Below are 1768 nucleotides of genomic sequence, written 5' to 3'. Positions count from 1 at the left end.
TGTTCTTAAACAAGGAGGTTAACCTGGTGACTTCATGGTCCATAACTTCTAAAACCTGAAGCTTGCTCCTTTCAAAGCAGATACCTTGTGCTGGCACAGCCTCAGCCCAGGCTGATGAGCCCCAGGCTTCAGAGGTAAGCTAAGGGTACGGGAGGGTCCCAGTTGCACAGCAGTTCAGTCAAGCAGCCTTCATCAGAAAGGTCCTAGGGCTCCAGCCGCCTTCTGATCTCATTGACAAGCTTTTCTCTTGGGATATCAACCTAGAAAGCAAGTGGAGAGGAGGGGGTAGCAGCAGTGGGACCCCGAGCAGGGCATGGGTCAATTCGGCCCTAAGGACTTGCTGTGGAGCCCACTTTATGACTCATCTTCTGGAGCAGTCAAACAACAGATCAATGCTACAACTCCCCAAAGGAACAACGTCACTGAGGTAACAGTTGCCTTTCAATCATCTTTAGATTTTGGAAGCACTTTTGAAACCCAAAGTAAAAAGGCAACCTCACCTCCTCTCTTCTTGCGACGTCTCGCAGCTTAACTACTCCATCCCTCAGCTCTTGCTCTCCTATGATGGCAGCAAGGGGGATCCCCATGTCCTCGCAATACTGCAGCTGCTTCAGCAGTTTGGGATCCTTCTTGTACAGCATCTCTGCCTAGAAGGGCATTCCAAAGGTGAATCACGGATGCCAAATTTGCTCTGATGGATCTTGGAGCAAAACCACCAGCACCAAAATGCCACCCAAACCTCTGCCTCATCTCTGCTGCAGCAAGTGGTTCCCTTCGGTGCTCTTGGCTGTTCTCCTGCTCTGCCTCCGAGATCTCAGACTCACCCAGGTCTTGAGGAGACAACTAACAGAGCTGGCCTTGCCCTGCTGCAGCTCCCTTCATGCTCTCCCCCCCTCACCTGCACCACCACCAAGCCCAGGTCGCTGCTTTACCTTGATCCCTGCACCCCACAGCTCTGAGATGAGCTTCAGCCTCGCAGCGAGCAAGTGCTTCTGAGGCGTAGCCACCAACACTTGTGTCTGTGTCGTCCGAAGTTTCTCCCCAGAAGCCTGCAGGGACAGATGTGCTTGTGGGTTCTGAGGGAATCTACAGCTCACAACAGAAGCTCATCTTGCCTTAGCTTCAGACTTTAACTTGGCTTAAAACTTGAGAGCCACCCATCACCGTGCAGCGAACGTGACTGAGCCAGGCTGACGTTCCAGAAGCACAGAGAACACGCGGCTAAAACAACCTGGGCACATTTAACAAGTCCAAGAAATCTGAATGGTGTGCTGCTGTTCCTGTGGGACGTTGACCTCCCTCCCTCCACAATGGGACCTGGGCAGCTTTCCAAGGTCTCGTTTGATTCTCCAGACACCAACGTGTTGCCCCAGCCTCGCTTGCTCTGGGTTATGAGCTTGGAACTAAATACAGAGATTCATTTCCTCACAGGCTTTCCCAGGGTGGCCGCTACAGAGTGAGAGTCATGCGTATTACTGAACTGAGCACCTGACAGTCTCCAGCACAAACAATGTCAAAGGCAAGGGACAAGAGCAAAAGGATGGGCTCACAAAGTTCAGAGCCAGGGCCAGAGCTCAAGGACCACCTCTAACGATTCCTTGGCACCTGCTACAAAATGCTGCCTTTGGCTGCCCATGCCTTCAGCAGAGAGCTCTGACTTCTGCACGCTGACATTCAGGCACAGGAGAATCTGCCGACTCCCCCAAAATTCTTCCCCCTCCAACACCGCACGTCGAGCTCCGACATAACCAATAACTCGTTTCCTAGA

General features: G+C 52.4%; 1 protein-coding gene across 1 annotated transcript; it reads right to left on the bottom strand.

Annotated features, from left to right (window-relative positions):
• Nucleotides 1-203: 203 nt before the first annotated feature.
• On the bottom strand, nt 204-1049 carry LOC103770044 (histidine--tRNA ligase, cytoplasmic-like; the record flags this gene model as incomplete). Its single annotated transcript, XM_008937291.1, has 3 exons — nt 204-260; nt 501-647; nt 933-1049. Coding segments are annotated over 3 exons (321 nt in total), but the record flags the coding sequence as incomplete, so codon positions are not given.
• Between the last annotated feature and the right edge of the window lie 719 nt (nt 1050-1768).

The sequence above is a fragment of the Merops nubicus genome, unplaced genomic scaffold (assembly GCF_000691845.1).
Source record: "Merops nubicus isolate BGI_N331 unplaced genomic scaffold, ASM69184v1 scaffold52683, whole genome shotgun sequence".
Taxonomy (NCBI): domain Eukaryota; kingdom Metazoa; phylum Chordata; class Aves; order Coraciiformes; family Meropidae; genus Merops; species Merops nubicus.
This window is presented reverse-complemented; position numbering and strand designations above follow the sequence as displayed.